Source organism: Electrophorus electricus, chromosome 20 (genome assembly GCF_013358815.1).
Source record: "Electrophorus electricus isolate fEleEle1 chromosome 20, fEleEle1.pri, whole genome shotgun sequence".
In the NCBI taxonomy this organism is placed as follows: domain Eukaryota; kingdom Metazoa; phylum Chordata; class Actinopteri; order Gymnotiformes; family Gymnotidae; genus Electrophorus; species Electrophorus electricus.
This window is the reverse complement of record NC_049554.1, coordinates 1305001-1320170: the sequence shown is the minus strand read 5'-3', so window position 1 is coordinate 1320170 and position 15170 is coordinate 1305001. Positions and strand designations below refer to the sequence as shown.

The 15170-nt window shown below is 44.0% G+C and overlaps 1 protein-coding gene across 3 annotated transcripts in view; it reads right to left on the bottom strand.

Annotated features, from left to right (window-relative positions):
* bsnb (bassoon (presynaptic cytomatrix protein) b) overlaps window positions 1-15170 on the bottom strand; it is an 81229-nt gene that overhangs the window by 8361 nt on the left and 57698 nt on the right. For 2 of the 3 annotated variants that reach the window (XM_035520427.1, XM_027020375.2), the window contains 4 exons: window positions 11057-11398; window positions 5311-10515; window positions 2499-4512; window positions 176-2034 (listed from right to left, as the gene is read on the bottom strand). In XM_035520427.1, coding sequence (XP_035376320.1) covers window positions 176-2034; window positions 2499-4512; window positions 5311-10515; window positions 11057-11398 — 9420 coding nt within the window. The remainder of the gene's footprint in view (window positions 1-175; window positions 2035-2498; window positions 4513-5310; window positions 10516-11056; window positions 11399-15170) is intronic. The other variant, XM_035520428.1, reaches the window with a different exon arrangement.

Genomic DNA, 15170 nt, shown 5'->3' with positions numbered 1-15170 from the left:
GAAAATTGCTGAACCTTACACCTCTAAGGCCAAACTCCTTGAATATATTTACATTTTTAACAGTTACATTTATAAAGATTTATATCTAGGTTGAAAGAGTTCATCATACATCAGTTTGAAGTATATTGACTCGAGATGTAGGATCATGTTGATGACAGGCCTAATAGCGACTCACCCTCATAGCAGCTGGCTGAGCTGCGGTTGGATCCGAAGGCTCCTGCTGGCCTGTAGACACATCTGTGGAGGTGGGCTGAGTCTCGTTGGCAGTGATTTCTGGCTGTTGTGTGAGCTCCTGGCTGGATTGCTGGTCCTGCTTCCCAACTTCAGGCTGCCAAGATTCAGGCTCTTTGCTAGTTATTGGTGGTGTGGAAGATTTTGGTGGGCATTGCTGCGGTAGTTGATGTTGATCTCCAGAACCCTGATGCTGCTGGGTGAGAGACTGCTGAGATCCAGGCTGTCTGCTGGTTATTGGTGGTGTGGTGGATTTTGGTGGTGGATATTGATCTCCAGAACCCTGATGCTGTTGGGTGAGAGACTGCTGAGATCTAGGTTGTCTGCTGGTTATTGGTGGTGTGCCAGATTTCGACAGCTCTTGCTGTGGTGGATGGTGTTGATCTTCAGAACCTTGATGCTGTTGGGTGAGAGACTGCTGAGATCTAGGCTGTCTGCTGGTTATTGGTGGTGTGGCAGATTTCAGCGGCTCTTGCTGTGGTGGATGGTGTTGATCTCCAGAACCTTGATGCTGTTGGATGAGAGACTGCTGAGATCTAGGTTGTCTGCTGGTTATTGGTGGTGTGCCAGATTTCGACAGCTCTTGCTGTGGTGGATGGTGTTGATCTCCAGAACCTTGATGCTGTTGGGTGAGAGACTGCTGAGATCTAGGCTGTCTGCTGGTTATTGGTGGTGTGGCAGATTTCAGCGGCTCTTGCTGTGGTGGATGGTGTTGATCTCCAGAACCTTGATGCTGTTGGGTGAGAGACTGCTGAGATCTAGGCTGTCTGCTGGTTATTGGTGGTGTGGTGGATTTCGGCAAGCCTTGATGCGGTGGTTGTTGTTGATCTTCAGAACTGTGATGCTGTTGGGAGCGATGCTGCAGAGATCCAGGCTGTCTGCCAGTTATTGGTGGTGTGCTGGACTTTAGTGGCCCTTGCTGTGATGGTTGCTGTTGATTTCCAGGACCTTGCTGATATTGTTGCTGCTGCAGCTGGGATTGGGAGTAAAACTGCTGACTGGACTGCTGGGCCTGCTGCCAAGTCTCAGGCTGCTGAGATCCAGGCTGTCTGCTGGTAAAAGGCGGTGTTGATGACTTCTGTGGTGCTTGCTGTGGTGGTTGCACTTGATCTCCAGGACCCTGCTGTTGCTGCTGATGTTGGGCGTGAGGCTGCTGGCTGAAGTGCTGGCCCTGCTGCCGAGCTTCAGGCGGCTGAGTACTAGGCCGCCTGTTAGTTATTGGTGGTGTAGATGACTTTTTTGGTCCTTGCTGTGGTGGTTGTGTTTGATCTCGAGGACCTTGCTGCTGTCTTGACCCAGGAGAGTCCTGCTGCCTGGTCGACTGTCTTTCCACCCATTGACCGCTGAAGCTGCGGTGGTGTCCAGATGCAGGATCATGGGAGCAATCACCATAGTCCCGGGAGCCTGAGTGCGTATATCTGAGATCTGCTGTTCTTTTCAAGGAGGAAGAAGAACTGTTGCGGCCTTCAGAATATGCAGAGGGGTTCTTAGGAAATGATCGAGAAGAACGGGAGGATCTTGGATCTTCAGAAGAATGCCGTGATGAGGAGTGACGCCCTGAGCTGCTACCACGATGCCGGTGTTCTCGAGATGAAGTGTGGGAGGACTGGCGTTGGTGGCCATATTCACCTTGTGACCACAGATATTCCTCGGGGGGTTCATCATAATCATGGTAGGTGTGCTTGACATGGCTTCTCTTACCTGAAGAGGAGTGGCCTCCACTCCCATGATGTCTGGAATGGTCTGAACGGGCTTCACGTGGTTTCTCAAACCAATCTGTCTCCTCCTGACCCAAATGATAGGCTTTTTGGGGAACCAAGACAAAGGTCAAAAGTACCATTGTAAGTTTCATAGGTGAAGAAAAAAGTCAAGTGCAGACTGTAACCATGCAGAAGGAGAAACGCCATCATTCCAAGCATGCAAGATCTTCCACCGATGGAAAAAAATATAAAATAAAATAAAAATGATGCTTTTACAATATGCCAAGTCAAGCAAAGAAATGGAAGAAGCCTCATATTTTTGCTTTTCTTGCCTTTTTTAAAGCAGTACAGACATCACAAAAACTACAGCATACAAAACTTCACATACACTTAACCTTATTAAAACATGCAAACAAGTAGGCACTTATGGCTTTGTGTACTGAGCATAACATTCACAAAATGCAAACACAATGCATTATCCATGCTGCTCTCCAGGTGTGACCACTAACATGCAGTCTCTTAATTGGTGGGATGCACTTATAACAGTTGTGATTCAGCACCAGATACCTTCACTATCCGAAACAGCACACTGCATATCATCTACTAGGTATGGGTCATCTGGTTTGTAGACATGGCTCTTAGGCACATCCCTTATATGATGATTCTGCACATCTGGCAGGGAGTGGCTGGATCCATATTGGTTTCGGACATCATGTGGGTCTGAGATACGTCCCATACCCACTGGCCTTCCCACTGGGCTGAGTGGACTCTCTTCTTCTGAGTTCGGAGTATGCATGGAGGGGCGTCCACTGCGGCTGTATGTACCTCTCTGGGATTGTTCCAGGGCATCTCTCTCATATGACTTACTTCTGTGGCCTACTGAGTCTCTGCCATAGCCTGAAGACCTTGACCGTCCAGAATTGTAATGATGATCATCCTCGTTCAGACATTCTCTTGAGCCAGAGTACTTTTGGTTGTCATAGCTGTTTTTCTTCACCCCTGTTTTTGACACCATAGTGCAACTTCCATCTGTCGATGTCGTCACTGTGTAGGAGGTCAGATCAGACTCTACATCTCGTGCCTCTTCAATTGGGGAGAATTTGGAAATCTGCTCCATGCTTTGTTTCCTGTGCTTACTACGCTTGGAGGATACAGCAGGTGCCAAGTTCTTGGATGAGAGCTTATGGCTACTCATTCCCAAATTGTGAGATGAGTACTTATAGTCCTTGTAGTAATAAGATCCACTACTCCCAGTTGTGCTAAGATGGCCATGAATATCAACTGTACCTTTCTGATGGTAACTGGTCGTGTTGGTAGATCTTCCAAATGGTTCCTCAGACCCATCCAAATATTCTGTCCCCTGGGGGCCATTCTCACTTCCATAACTTGTCCTCAACATATCAGGTGATTCGATGTTCTCCTTTGTAAGTTCACTGATATCATCTATCATGACATAGTTTCTGGGCATATTTTGTTCTAGATTTGTGGCATAGAGACCTGCAGTGTCAAACCCAGAGGTAGGACTTGATATGCAGTCTGTCAGTGTTTGGTCAGGGGTGCAATATGGCCTATAAACATTAGTCAAGGGTGAGGAATAGGCACCACTGAAGTCAGTCTCCTGAGCAGAGGTGGCTACTGACACCGGAGGAGTGCTGATTATTTCATAATTGGTTGGCAGCTTCTGTTCAAGGTCAGTCAGCAACGTCTGTCGCTGATGAACTGAAAGAACATCAGGCTGAGGCTGTAAGGACAAACTCTGGCCTGGATAAGGTAAGGTCTGTCTGGGCAAAGGACCTGCAGGTTGGAAGCCCTGGTGGGTAGACTGCTGCAAGCCTAGTTCTGTCTCATATGGGGACTGGTTACAACCATGAGTCTGGAAGACCCCTTGAGTCTGGTAAGATGGAAGCTGGGGAGGCTGGGGCTGGAAGGTACCTGGTTGGGGCTCTGATGGGGTTGGATATTGTGACGTCTGAAATCCAATCTGCTGATAGGCTGCAGTTGTTGCTTGTGATGGTGTGGATAGGCTCTGTGGATATGGGTAGGACACATACGAAGAGCTGAGAGGGTACTGAGAAGCTACATTTAAGTCTGAATTAAACTGGCTGAGAGGCGCTGTGCTCGGTCGGGATAACACTTCATTACCTTCAAAAGTTCCGGTCGCTACCGCAGCCAACCTAATATTGTTTAGTTCACTATCTAATATGTAGTCCTGTGTATTTCCCATGTTGCGCAAGTATTCCAGCTCTCTCCTCTCTCGCTCTTTCACCATGGTTTCCTTACGTTGGGTAATGCCCAGTTCCAAACAGCGTAGCTTAGCATCAATCTCTTTTTCTTCTTCCTCCAGTTCTGCCTGCTGTTTACGTAGTTTGGATGATTCCTGTTCAACAGCCTTCAGCTCATTCAGAAGACCTACCTTGGTAACACTTTGTACAGGATGAGTCACTACTCTCTGGGGCATGCTCGACAAGTTGTGCATTTGGGGCATTTCAGGGGTGACAATAGGAAGGGGTATATCCTGTGTTGGGGTGCTGGGAAGAGTCCGCTTCACCTTCCTTGAGTTCTGCTGCTCCAGGGAAGTCATCTGGAAAAAAAGGAAGAGAGAATCAGAGAGAGATTAATAAATGGAACACCAACCCCTAACTAGTTAAAGAGTTTCTCTCATGCAATGCAAGTTATATGGCATTGCATTCAGTGGCAGAACATTTATAACAGCAGATTTACTAGATACAATTTTTAAAGTTTCAGTACATAAACCTTTACTGTTGCAATAATAAACAAAACCACATTTAAAATTAAGTTGTCAGAAAGGTGTAAAGCTATATTAAACAATGAAATAAAGGTTCATTCTTTAACTACCAAAGCAACGATTAACTTATTAGACAACACTATCCAGCATAAGTATTCAGAGAAATCAAAGCCTATTCAAAGCATCTGTAGGTGTTATGTGAATGGAATTCTATTATATCTACAATGTAGTAACATAAAAAACCCCAACAATAATGATTATTCCATACTGTATAGTAGATTATATAGTAGATCATTACAACTACCCATCATTATCCATTGTGGAGTAAGTTTGAATTGACATTACATATTCCAGTGACAACAAAGCCTACAAGCATGGTAAAATTAGCTTTTTAACAGTTCTTGGAAATGCCTTCATTGTCAAGCTCAAATGCTCCTCAGACAGCACTCATACTGAGAATGAAAGACTTTGTGTTGCTAACTCCTACTTGATGCTTGATCTCTTTTAATAAACACTACCTTCTTAGAAAGAAGTCGCTTGCTTCATTGTAATTCCTTTCATTTCACTATTAATAAGCATTTTGTAATTAACAAAAATTTAAGTCTATTTCTTCAAATAATAATTAATTCTTACCAAACTGCTCAAGGCGGTTTGATTCTGGTGCAGGGAGCATCTGGTGTTGGATGCGTCCTCCAAAGTTGGGCTGAGAGGCTTGGGATCTGACATTGAACGCTGAACAGTCTTTATGGACCTTGGAAGTGTCTCATGAGTGTGGCTATGGGATGAATCCAAACTGAAGGATTTTTTCCGGGGTGTGACATGAGCCTTGTTCAGCTTCTCACTGGAGGCAAAGGAAGTCTCCAGTATGCGGTGGGGGGAGAGTGGAGACACAGGAGAGTACAGCACTTGTGGGGATGTTGGTGATGGATGGTTGTCATTCTGTTCTTGCAGCCCCATGTCTAGTGGATCTGGCTTTCTCCTTTCAATCTTGGTTGGGGTGGCACCAACCAGTTGTAAACTGGTGGTGTAGGGACTGACTGTGGTGGGAGCACTAAGCTGAGGGGCAACAACACCCTGAGACTGGGCTTCTGGCTCAGTCTGGCAGGCCAAACTCTCTCCCTTCTCTGTCCTCTCTGGAGCAGAGACATAATGGAGAAGCTCAACTTTTGATGTCTCATGCATTGTTATGTGAATAGCTGGTGAGATTATGCTCAATTTATCTGGTTCAGTTTGACATGAGGTGTCACTGGTGGTCTGGATGGCAATGCTGGAAGTCATTTTAGATGCATCGGTCTTAGCTTCTGTGGTCAATTCAGAGCGTTTGGAATATCTTGAGTCATCCCACTCTCCTTGGTCCTCCTCATCTGTCTGGACACAGCTGTCAGCAATACATCTTGACGTTCTGTGCCGTGACATGAACTGATCATCTTCATCATCAGTTTGGACACTACTGTCTGCAATTCTTTTTACTGGCTCTTCTTCAAGTGTAACAGTCAAATGGGGCAGTGAGCTCTGTTTCATCATAACATTGTCACTTCCATGATCATCACTGTTTCTTAGGAACATTTCAGAGGCAGAAATGGGTATGGGGATTGAGGGCACCAATGCATTCACCATCTGCCCATCTATACAAGGCAATAACTGCAAGTTCTGGCCATCTTCTGGAATAACTGTACCACTCTGATCACAAATGATGGGGAGGCCTTGAGGGGTTCCACCAACTGTAACACCTTGAACAGCACTTTGAGCTGTTGTAGCTGCCATAGCAGCAGCTGCCGATGCAGCAGCTGCCTCTGCTGCTGCCGCAGCTGCAGCTGCTTCTATGGATGCAGTTTTCTGCCTCTTCTGATCTTCGAGCTGCTGCTGAATTTGCTGTTGCAAGGACTGAATTTGCTCAAGCTGCATTTTCTGCTGGGCCAGCTGCTCTCTCTGCATTACCAGCTGCGTCTCCCTTTCGGCCTGCTGCTGCTCAATAACCTGCTGCTTGATGTTTTGCAGTTCTTGTATTTCACGTTGCATGAGCAGTTGTTCTTTCTCCCTGTGCCTCTGGAGCTCTAGCCGTCCTCTCTCTAGCTCTTCCTGCATACGCATCTGACGAAGCTTCTCCAACTCAATGCGCTCTCTCTCCATTTGCAGAAGATGCTCCTGTTGTTTTCGTAAACGGTCGTCCTCTTTCTCCTTTTCTTTATCTGTAGATGTGATGCTGAGTACTGTATCTGACAATATTCTAGTAACTAGTGTCTGTAACTGCGGTGCTGATAACTGGGGCTGTGTCTGAGAAAAAGACAAATCTTGACTTTTGGCCAACCCTTGAGGTTGGGTTTGAAGCTGTGTTTGCTGCATTGCCTGTGGAACTTGAGTGTGAGTGGAAGGAAGGGCTGTAGTACCATCTAATGGTACCTGACTCTGAGGAGTCTGCTGGGCTGGTATAGCACTAGTTTCAGCATTAGGTCTAGGTACTCCCTGCAATGCTGTAATGGGCTCAGCTGTTACCACTATGCCAGGTTCTGTGGGCTGTTCTAGGGGGATAGTTTCTTGAGAGGTACTTGCGAGTGGCACACTCCCTTGGATAGAATCTGGGGGAACTCTTGGAAAATGGCTGGGAGTGTGATATCGATAAGGTCCCTGTGCAGAGAGAGGCACCCTTGGATTAATTTGAGGCAATCTAGTAAGGCTAGCCATTGGAACAGCTGTCACATTATCTGGGGGATAAGGTCTGTAGACACCTCTCAGTATGGCATTGACTACCGGGGCAGGCTGAGTAGTGATTGGCAAGGTGGAAGCTATAGGGGTGTTGATGGTAGAATATATCATACCATCAGCAGTCCTCATGGCAGGAAGATATAAGGCCTGCAGGGTAACATGTCTAGCATTGAGGAGATTTGTAAAGCCTTGACCATGTGCAGTGGGCCTTCCATCCAGGCCATACAGCTGGTTGGCTCTAATAGGAGGTAGGCCTTGTTGGTGGCCTGGTCTTCCTGTAGGGCCTCCTCTTTCAGCACCATACTGTAGAAGTTCAGGGGTATTGGCATAACGATTTCCAAACTGATCCATGGAGTTCAGAGCAGCACACATTCTGCTAATCTCTCTGGCAGTGGTGGCACTGTACTGTGCAAGATTGGATTCTTGAAAAGCAGTCATGTCACGAGAAGGATAACCATAGTCTTCACTGATATTGGACAAAGAGCCATACCTACGGAGAGGTAAATGTGGAGATGAAACTTCTCCCTGATGGCGCAGATCAGTGTAGGATCCATATTGAACACCCATTCCCAGATATGCTGCCTCATATGCTTGTTTCATGGATCTCCAATCCACTGCTAAATCACCAGGATGTGTCCTTTGATAGTACTGAAGCCCTGATTCTGAGAGATTTGTGACTGGCATTGATGGTGGAAGCTGGCCAGGAGGAGGCATGTTGTAAGGCTCGGCTACACCTGGCATATTTGCTGGATGAACTTGCTGTTGGGCTTGGATGGGCGCCGTGGTAGGATTCGGCTCTGATGTAGCTGTCTTGCCTCTCTGATTAAAAGGACCTGTACAGCTACCAGCAAATGGCAACTGGTAGACAACATCACAGCAGGCCACTTGGCTTTCTGACCGAATCTGACCCATGTAATCTAGGACTTCTGGGGTTGGTGGTGGAGGTAGCTCCTCTCTTTTAACTATTTGGGTAACTGTAGCCCCTTGTGAGGAACTACCCTCATCTAACTGGGTCACCATTACATGGGGCTTTCCCATAGAGATGTTCATTAGAGTAGACTTATTCTTTAGTTCCAGGGGTACCCCACCATGGATGTCATGGCCAAGAGTAGGGTTGGGTGACATAGAGCCTGTTAAAGGTTGGGGGGGAAGTGGTGAAACCTTAGGTATGGCACTAACAACTGTTTGCATGCTTCCACCACTGGTCTGACTTACTACCAAGTCTTTCTTAAGCAGTAGTGGTTGGACTTGGTTTGCTAAGTTGTAACGTGCAAAGGAAGCTGTATTTTGTTGGTGTTGTTGGAGCTGTTGCTCAACTAGTTGTTGTTGCTGTTGAAGCTTCTGTTGTTGCATTTGAAGCTGCTGCTGTTGAATACCTAAATCTTCCAAACATGCTTCTAGCTTTGGAATAGATGGGTCTGGTTTTGTTGGTCTGAACTGAGAAAGATAAACTGGTGATCCAAGCCCTTGACTAAGGTCAGCACGATTCTGTATTGAATCTCTATAAACTACTGGCTGTGACATAGAAGTTGTTGTTGATGTAGATGTTGTCCCATAACAATGTGCATGTGTAATTAGGTTCATAACTTGAGGTTGCACTGCTGTGTGACGATTTTGGAATTGGTCTGTATTACGTGAATATCTTCGTGTATCAGATGCTAAGGATGTCAGATCCATACCATAGTCTGTCACAATTATTGGGGGAGGTTTCCTAAGATCAACTACATTACTACTTTGGTCAAAAATAGATTTGTTTGTTGGTTCACTCTGGATCCGATTAATTGGCTGTTGCTGGCTACTTGTTGGAGAAGATATTGGGGATGTGGATGAATTTACAGTTATTGGTTTGGTGAACGGCACAGATTTTCCTGTAGGTGAATGTGCAGATTTGAAAGCTGGTAGCTTTGAACTCATTTCAAACCCTTCTGCTTCAGAGTCCATAGAGGGAGAGTACTCTGAGCAGGATGATCGTTGAAGTTCTTCCATTTCTGCTGCTTGTCGAAGCTCCTCTGTTGGTGAAGCATCCTCAATTGGTGATAAGTTGCTGGGGGGAGTCTTTGACCTCTCTCTGAGTCTCTGTGCTCTCAGCTCTTCCTTGTCCCTTTTTGTTTTCCGGGCTGTGCTTCGAATCTGCTGTTCCAAGTCTTTCATCTTCTCCTGCTCTCTTAAGAGTTCTTCCTCTTCCCTCAATTCCTCTTCTTCAGAAGAGTCTTCAATTGTGGGTAAGAGTGGCCCATGGGATCGATGTCTTGCTTTCCTTTGTTGCTTAGCTTCCTCCAGCCTTTGTCTTCTGCTAGGACTACTATCACTGTCTTCCTCTAGTGATGACACAGAGGTGGGAGAAGTACCAGATGTGTAGCTAGGTGTGGTAGCAGGAAGCGTTGAGGAATACTCCCCCTTTGACCTGTCTTCAGGTGATCCTGTCAAGCTTTCCATCTCAAGTTCAGGTTCTCTGAGGTCTTGACCATAGCTATTAGTGTTATTCAGTTCTATGGTCTTGAATCGTCTTAGGCCTCCTTGTGAGCCCATAATGTCATCCCCATTGGTGCCTTTAGAGTCTTCCTCAAAGCTGTTTGATTGCTGTGTAAGGTGTTTTCCCAGATCACCAATGTGCCTGTGGTTCTTTTTACTTTTTGCATGTCCTTCCCCCTCTGCCCTTTTCTGCTCATCTGCACTCATTTCCAAGATCTGTTTCCTCATGGACTCCTCATCTGTTTTATCCTTTAAGTTCTTTTGATTGTTTGGCGGTGGAGAAAGGCCACTTTCACTGCTGTCCTCCACGTAGTCATGACGTAACTTGCAACTTAGGTCATCAGACCCATCAGAATCAAACTCACCTTTAGATATGGACAGAGTCTGAGGTCTTTGCTGATCACTGGTGTCTGCCGAACTACAAGTTTCTTTACCCAGATCTTGGCCAGAGGCCGTTTGTGACTCCAGTAGGGGCCGCATGGAACTCTCCAGCTTTGTAATTTCAGAGGGGCTAGGTATACTGCTTTGGTTAGGGTTGCCTCTCTCAGTGAGCTGCACTCCTTCCTCTTTGATAATTCCAGTAATTTCACTGTGGGAGCTGTATATGCCATCAGATGAGTAGCCTGTATCACTTAAACTCTGTGTGCTGGATTTGTTGGATTTCTAAGAGTAAGAGAAAAAAAAAATGCTGTTATTCCATCTCTATATAGCTGAGATGACAAAAAAAAAACAACTATTCTTTAAAAAGTAATATCAAACTAATATTTAAATTTAGTTGAATTGGTGACAGAATGTATCATGAACAGCAAACTGCATGCAACATTATTAGAGCATATGATGGATGTAATGAAGTACTAAAGTACACCTATAGAACACAGTGCATAAATAATGATGTTAATCATGACCATGACTGCCATAGGTACATAAACCTCAAAGAATGACCTAAATTGCATTAATGAACAATGCTGGACACTCAGTGGAAAAGCACATAATGTGATGATGACAAACTTCCAATGAGTAATAATAATAATAGGGTATATAAATAATGATTATACTGTGAAGAGATTTAAACTGGCTTAAGATACAGATGACATTAGTGACATTATAGGAATTTTAACACGCCAGTCATAGCATGTCAAAGTTGTTACTGGACTGATTATGGAAAACAAATACGAAGACAATGAGGACACAGAAGGTCACTCACGTCACGGTGTTTGGCTTTCTGCAAGTCCCTACTTTTCTTCTGATCTTTTAAATCCTGAGTTCCTTTCTTATGGGGTGCTTTCATATTCCCTTCCTTCTCAGGTTTGGACATTGTTTGTCTCTTGCTAATGCCTTGCTCTTGTTTTTGAATTGCAGCCTTGCTCACAAGCTGGGTAGGGGCTGTCCTGGTAGGAGATTCTTGAGTGCAGCCCTTGTACTGAGGTGCCCCCTGTTTGGTAGAAGGGAGAGGGTCACTTACATCGGCACCGGGTGGTGGACTACTCCCGATGTCCGCTGACGTGGCTCTCCTCGTCTGACATGTCAGGCAGAGCCATTCATTCTTCTAGAAATACAGAATCACAAAATGACCAAAGTGAAAAACAAAGTACGGCCAAAAATCCACCAGTTCAGGGCATACAAAAGAACAAGTATATAAAAACATTAAAATACCAAAGCACTATTATTCATCAAAGTTCCCACATACCTTTCTCTTGCTTTCCCTTTCTTTTTTCCTCTGTAATATAAGAGGGATTTGGCTCACCCAAGCTGTCTTTTAAAGTCATTTAGATTCAGCCTATCTGGGTTTGGTGTAAGGGTGCATCCTTTGATCAGAAAACTCCTTGCTGATATGTTCAATGGACAGATGTTTAGCACAGCTATTCTCATATTGTAACGCGGGGTGGCCCAAGTGCCGCAGGGTGAGGGGCAAGACGAACAGACTCCAGCGACTGGGACGTACATTTATTCACATAAACGACAGCGGCACTCACACGTATTACAAACGATAAACACAAACATGAACATGTAATGATTGACATTAAACAACCTCGATGAACATGCATACGTTTAAACAATGACGAAAAGAACATTAACGCATTACTTCAACATTAACACGCTACGTCAACAATGACCAACACTCTGCACACTTTGACACAGGTTTATGTACGTTTAGACGAACGAGGTGCAGACGTGGTTACAGACAACACAGCCCTCCCACTGCACGTGGCAGGCCAAACCACGTGACTCGGGGAAGGCGAGTGTTCTGTGACACATATCCATATACATTCAGTAGTAAGTGACTGCACGAGGTTAGCCTGGGCTGCTGAGGGGTCAAGTACCTTGCTTGAAGCCAGTATGGTGGATGGTATTTCCTATTTCACTCACCTTTTTCACCTTGGTCTAGACTTAATTAAGACACCTCTGGGCTAAAAATCATTTTTAAAGAAGACACCTGAGTTTAATTGAATCCAAGAATAGGCTTAATCTGTGTCAGTGTATGTTGAGTTGCACTTGTTAATTTTATCCTTTGTCTACTTTTTGTTTCATTATTTATCGGTCCGAATTCCCTGCTACTCCCTCTACATCTATCCAGCATCGAACAAGTAAAAAAACATGCAAACACTGAATGAAAGCTAAAGTCCCATTGCAAAGCTTGCCTTTAAAATGATTGTACATATTGCCAAGTTTTGTATCCTCTTTGCCTTTTAAGCAGCACCAAATGTTGTAGCCTTTGAGAAAGAATCTGGATAACTCATTTGTGTCTACTTGTATGCTTGTGGGTACCAACGAGTGTGTGTGTGGTGAGCTAGTGCCTGATTAGGATTCTGGATTAGGATCAGGATTCAGATTAGGATCAGGATTCAGATTAGGATCAGGATTCTGCTCTTGTTGTCAGACAATAAGAGACAGAAACAAAACATATAGACATTCATACACATTCACACACAACACAAAGAGTTAGAGGCTGTTTCTTAAGAGCATTAAGAACTACACTCATAAGAGCATATGAGAACTGCAAAAGGAACATGAATGCTATACTGGCCCCACACTAACACAGCAATGATAAAAACATCATCAAAGCTTTAGTCTGAACCAGGTCTCTTCCTGACAATGACTCTGGAAGCCACAGAAGGAAAGAGACTGGAAAGATATTGTTATACCACCTGTCAAGAGCAAAAACAGTGGTGTCAGAGGCGACTGAAGCGACAAGCCGGGGTAAAACACCAGAAGTAAACTGGCAGATTTCATACCTCTCTGCTTGACTGCCGATGTGGTTATGGCCAAAATCTAAAGAGAGAATGAGGGAGGATCCAGCATGCCAGCCAGATGCTTCTTTTTTTTTTTATCTCTCTCAAGTGTACCACACAGAACTTAAATATAAACAGGTGCAATTTTCTCTCAGAGCTCATTAACATCCATCTGGGCCTTTCTGCATTTTATGTGCAACATTCATTTGAGTTAAACCTCAGTGGAGAATGCGTGTCTGTAAGGGTGTGATTGTTTTTGTTTGTGTTCAAAAAGAGGGCATGCATATGGTAAAATTTTGAATGTCCCAGCATGCATAAAGTAAGTGTCTATCTCTCTAAACTGCAGGAAGTGCTCAGCATTCTTTTTCTCTGCCTTGTAAGGAATTCAGCACATAAAGTGCTAATTACTCATACTAATGAGATGCTAATAGTTTGTTGTCTAGAGGATTTGAGCATCTTTCTTCCTGTTACACATGTACGAAGCCAAACCTCTTTGGACCAGCATGGTGCAGGCCCATAGAAAGAAAGACAGACACAGACAGATAAACAGACAGAGATTCCTTACAGAATCAGGCTTTTAATAAAGTATGCAGAGATTTAGCTTTAAGAGACGTAATCTAACAAAAGGGCCTTTACCCTATAACTTTATATACCAATATAAAAACACACTCATACCTGCCTATATGTATATTTGCGTTTGTGAGTGGTAGATTTGTGGGTGAGTGGGGATTACAGCATCAAAACTCAGAAGACTAAATCATTGTAAAGTATGTGTTAGGTAGTGGATGCTGCATTGGGTTACTGTGTTATATGACCATTAAAGCTTCAAAAGAAAAATAGCTGCAACCCATTCCCCTGTATGATGACTCATTTCACAGACACACCTCTAATCTTGTATGCATGTACTAACCCTATACACACATACAAACACAAACTCTAACACAGAGACACACACACATAGACACACATTTAGAACTTTCATTTGAGAAAAAGCCAAACAGATGGTACTGCTTATCAAACTGAGCTTCATATTGACTTCCAAGACAAAAAAACATTCATGCGAGGAATTACATTGCATTCAATGAAGCCAAAATGCTAGCCTAAAGTTTTGACCCAGGGAATCTGAAAGCATGCGTTTGCATGAGTGTGTGTATATGTGGGTGTGTGTGTGCGTGTGTGTTCATTACTGTGCAGTCACTTGGTATGGGACTCTGACCACAAAAAATTCCCATTTGTGTGGTGGGCCATGGGTCTTCCTCTGTGTACTCCCTACAAATGCAGCCAAAAGAATAAGTCATGCAGATAACTGAACAAAAACAATGCTATATGAAGAAATTAATCAAACCTCATAAAGGTACAATGCCCATGCTACCACCACCACCACTCAATCACAACAATATACCATTCAATAATATGTGACTGACTTCACAATAAAGTGATTATATTTTACATTCTGTATTATTTAAAATAATTATTTAGCATTCAAAAGGTTTGCCTCCTGTTTCTGCTTATTTTTCTCTGTTGTCTGCTATAACAGGAGTGCATCTGATGTGCTATATTAATGACCATTGGTAGGCAGTGTATGAAGTGTGTACATATAGATGGAGTTGGCTGACCTTGATAATTATCGTGAGATTTTGATTGGAGGGCCTTAAAAAAGGCTTTTCAGTTACATTTCCACAATGTCTGTCTCACTTGTACTCACTATTCAAAGTTAGTTGGTTTTACTAATACATTTTAATAATAATGCTATAGCCCTTTCTTCAGAATGCTGAGATGGGCCAGACTGCTTTAGGTCAGCCCACATAACAAAATTTTATTGGTCAAACTTTCTGTCATTTTGCTAGGAGACTTACATAGCAGCAAGTCCCTGCAGCCATACTAATGAGTAGTTTTGATTAGTACCATTCTCAGATAGAAATTTGTCCTATAGTAACGAAGAATATATAAAGAAGTCTATATGAACAAGTTTATGTTTTTTAGTTTATTTTATTTCGAAATATGCTTTTACCCTTCTCTGAAGGGTTCAAAGGGTCTGACTGTACATCACTGCTAAACACGCTATAATACCAAATACAGCGGCATTAT